The sequence below is a fragment of the Malurus melanocephalus genome, unplaced genomic scaffold (assembly GCF_030028575.1).
Source record: "Malurus melanocephalus ecotype Western Australia unplaced genomic scaffold, MMel_1.1 scaffold_2087, whole genome shotgun sequence".
In the NCBI taxonomy this organism is placed as follows: domain Eukaryota; kingdom Metazoa; phylum Chordata; class Aves; order Passeriformes; family Maluridae; genus Malurus; species Malurus melanocephalus.
The window spans coordinates 2,007-4,809 of NW_026625319.1; the positions used below are offsets into that span (position 1 = coordinate 2,007).

The 2,803-nt window shown below is 50.2% G+C and overlaps 1 protein-coding gene across 1 annotated transcript; it reads left to right on the forward strand.

The window, feature by feature from the left end:
- Nucleotides 1-2: 2 nt before the first annotated feature.
- Nucleotides 3-2,097, forward strand: UBE2S (ubiquitin conjugating enzyme E2 S; the record flags this gene model as incomplete). The annotated part of the gene is made up of 2 exons (XM_057388545.1): nt 3-152; nt 1,633-2,097. Coding segments are annotated over 2 exons (489 nt in total), but the record flags the coding sequence as incomplete, so codon positions are not given.
- Between the last annotated feature and the right edge of the window lie 706 nt (nt 2,098-2,803).

Below are 2,803 nucleotides of genomic sequence, written 5' to 3' on the forward strand. Positions count from 1 at the left end.
TGGTGCTGGGGAAGGATTTTCCAGCCGCTCCCCCAAAGGGATTTTTCATCACCAAAATTTTCCACCCCAACGTCGGCCCCAGCGGAGAAATTTGTGTGAACGTCCTGAAAAGGGACTGGAGAGCGGAGCTGGGGCTGCGCCACGTGCTGCTGGTGAGAGTTTGGGGTGAAAAAATAGGATTTTGGGAAAAAAAATGGGGATTTTAGGGGGAAAAATGGGAGTTTTAGGGTGAAAAATGGGGATTTGGGGAAAAGAAATGGGGATTTGGGGTGGAAAAATGGGAATTTTGGGGTGAAAAATGGGGATTTTGGGAAAAAATGAGATTTTGGGAAAAAAATTTGGGTTTTGGGAAAAAAACATGGGGATTTTAGGGGAAAAAATGGGGATTTTGGGACTGGAGAGCGGAGCTGGGGCTGCGCCACGTGCTGCTGGTGAGAATTTGGGGTGAAAAATGGAGATTTGGGGGAAAAAAAGGGAGTTTTATGAGTGGAAATGGGACTGGGACAAACTGGGAGGGGATTTGGGGTGAATTTGGGGACAAAGAGTTGAAATTTGGGGTCATTTTGGGACAGAAAAGTGCAAAACTACTGGGATTTTTTGGGAATTTGAGCGCGATTTTTTGGTATTTTGAGCGGGATTTTTTGGCACCTGACCCCATATATTTTTGGGGTGATTTTTGGGGTCTCCCTGATCCCCCTCCCCAATTCCCAATTTTCCCCTCCCCCAGAAAAGGAGCTCAAATTTGGGGTTATTTTAGAGCAGAAAAATGGGATTTTTTCATGGGATTTTTTGGGAATTTGAGCACGATTTTGTGGGATTTGAGCGCAATTTTTTGGGATTTTTTTGGGATTTTTTGGGGAATTTTTTTGGGGCCTGACCCCAAATCTTTTTGGGGTCTATTTTGGGATCTCCCCCTCCCCAATTCCCCATTTTCCCCCTCCCCCAGAAAAGGGAGCTCAAATTTGGGGTCATTTCAGGGCAGAAAAATGGGATTTTTTGGGAATCGAATGGGATTTTATTGAAATAAAATGGGATTTTTTTGGGAATTTTTTTGGGAAATCACCCCAAATCTTTTTGGGGTTTATTTGGGGGTCTCTCCCCCAATCCCCCTCCCCATTTTTTTCTCTCTCCCCAGAGGAGGAGCTCAAATTTGGGGTCATTTTGGGGTGAAATGAGTGGGATTTTTTGGAATTTGAGCGGGCTGTTTTGGGATTTGAGTGGGATTTTTTGGGAATTTGAGCGCGATTTTTTGGGATTTTGAGCGGGATTTTTTGGGATTTGAGCGGAATTTTTTGGGATTTGAGCGGGATTTTTTGGGAATTTGAGCGGGATTTTTTGGGAATTTGAGCGGGATTTTTTGGGATTTGAGTGGGATTTTTTGGGAATTTGAGCGCGATTTTTTGGGATTTGAGGGGGATTTTTTGGGATTTTTCATGGGATTTTTTGGGATTTGAGTGCGATTTTGTGGGATTTGAGCGAGATTTTTGGGGATTTTGAGTGGGATTTTTTGGCAATTTGAGCAGGATTTTTTGGGATTTTTCATGAGATTTTTTGGGGAATTTTTTTGGGAATTTTTTTGGGAAATCACTCCATATATTTTTGGGGTGATTTTTGGGGTGTCCCCTCCCCCAGACCATCAAATGCCTGCTGATCCAGCCCAACCCGGAGTCGGCTCTGAACGAGGAGGCGGCGCGGCTGCTGCTGGAGGATTTCGAGCGATTCGCGGTTCGTGCCAAACTCCTGACCGAGATCCACGCCCGGGGGACCCCTCCCCAAATTCCCCAAATCCCCCAAATCCACCCCTCCCCCGCCGCCGGACCCCTCCCCAAATCGGAGCCGCCCCCGGGACCCTCCGGGACCCCTCCCCCGCCCCCCCCCGAGGGTCCCGTCCCCAAAAAACACGCGGGGGACAGGAAGGGACCCCCCAAGAAAAAGGGGACGGAGAAGAAACGGGCGCTGCGGCGCCTCTGAGACCCCAGACCCAATTCAGGGGGGGCTCTGAGACCCCAGACCCAAATTGGGGGTGATTGGAGACCCCTGACCCAAATTGGGAGGGGTTAAAACTCCCCCACACTCAATTTGGGGGGGTCTCAAAGCCCCCAGACCCAGTTTGGGGGGGCTCTGAGACCCCAGACCCAATTTGGGGGACAGGAAACGGGCGCTGCGGCGCCTCTGAGACCCCAGACCCAAATCGGGGGCTCCTAAATCACCCTCAGACTCAATTTGGGGGGGTCTCAAAGCCCACAGACCCAAATTAGGAGGGTTTAGGGACCCCAGACCCAATTCAGGGGCTCCTAAATCACCCCCAGACTCAATTCAGGGGGATTTGGAGACCCCAGACCTAATTTAGGGGGGTTTGGAGACCCCAGACTCAATTTGGGGGGTGTTTCAAACTCTCAGAATGAATTTGGGGGTGATTGGAGCCCCCAGACCCAAATCAGGGGGTCCTGAATCACCCCCAGGCTCAATTTGGGGGGGTTGGAGCCCCCAGACCCAATTCAAGGGGTCCTAAATCACCCCCAGACCCAATTTGGGAGGGGCTTTGTACTCTAAGAATGAATTTGGGTGTGATTGCAACCCCCAGACTCAATTTGGGGGGGATTTGGAGCCCCCAGACCCAATTCAGGGGGGGTTGAACACTCAGAATGAATTTTGGGAGGGTCTGAAAGCCCCCAGACCCAATTTGGGGAGGGGTTGGAACCCCCAGACTCATTTTGGGGGGGTTTGAACCACTCAGATTCATTTTGGGGGGACTTTGGAGCCCCCAGACTCAATTTGGGGGGTCCCAGACTCATTTTTGGGG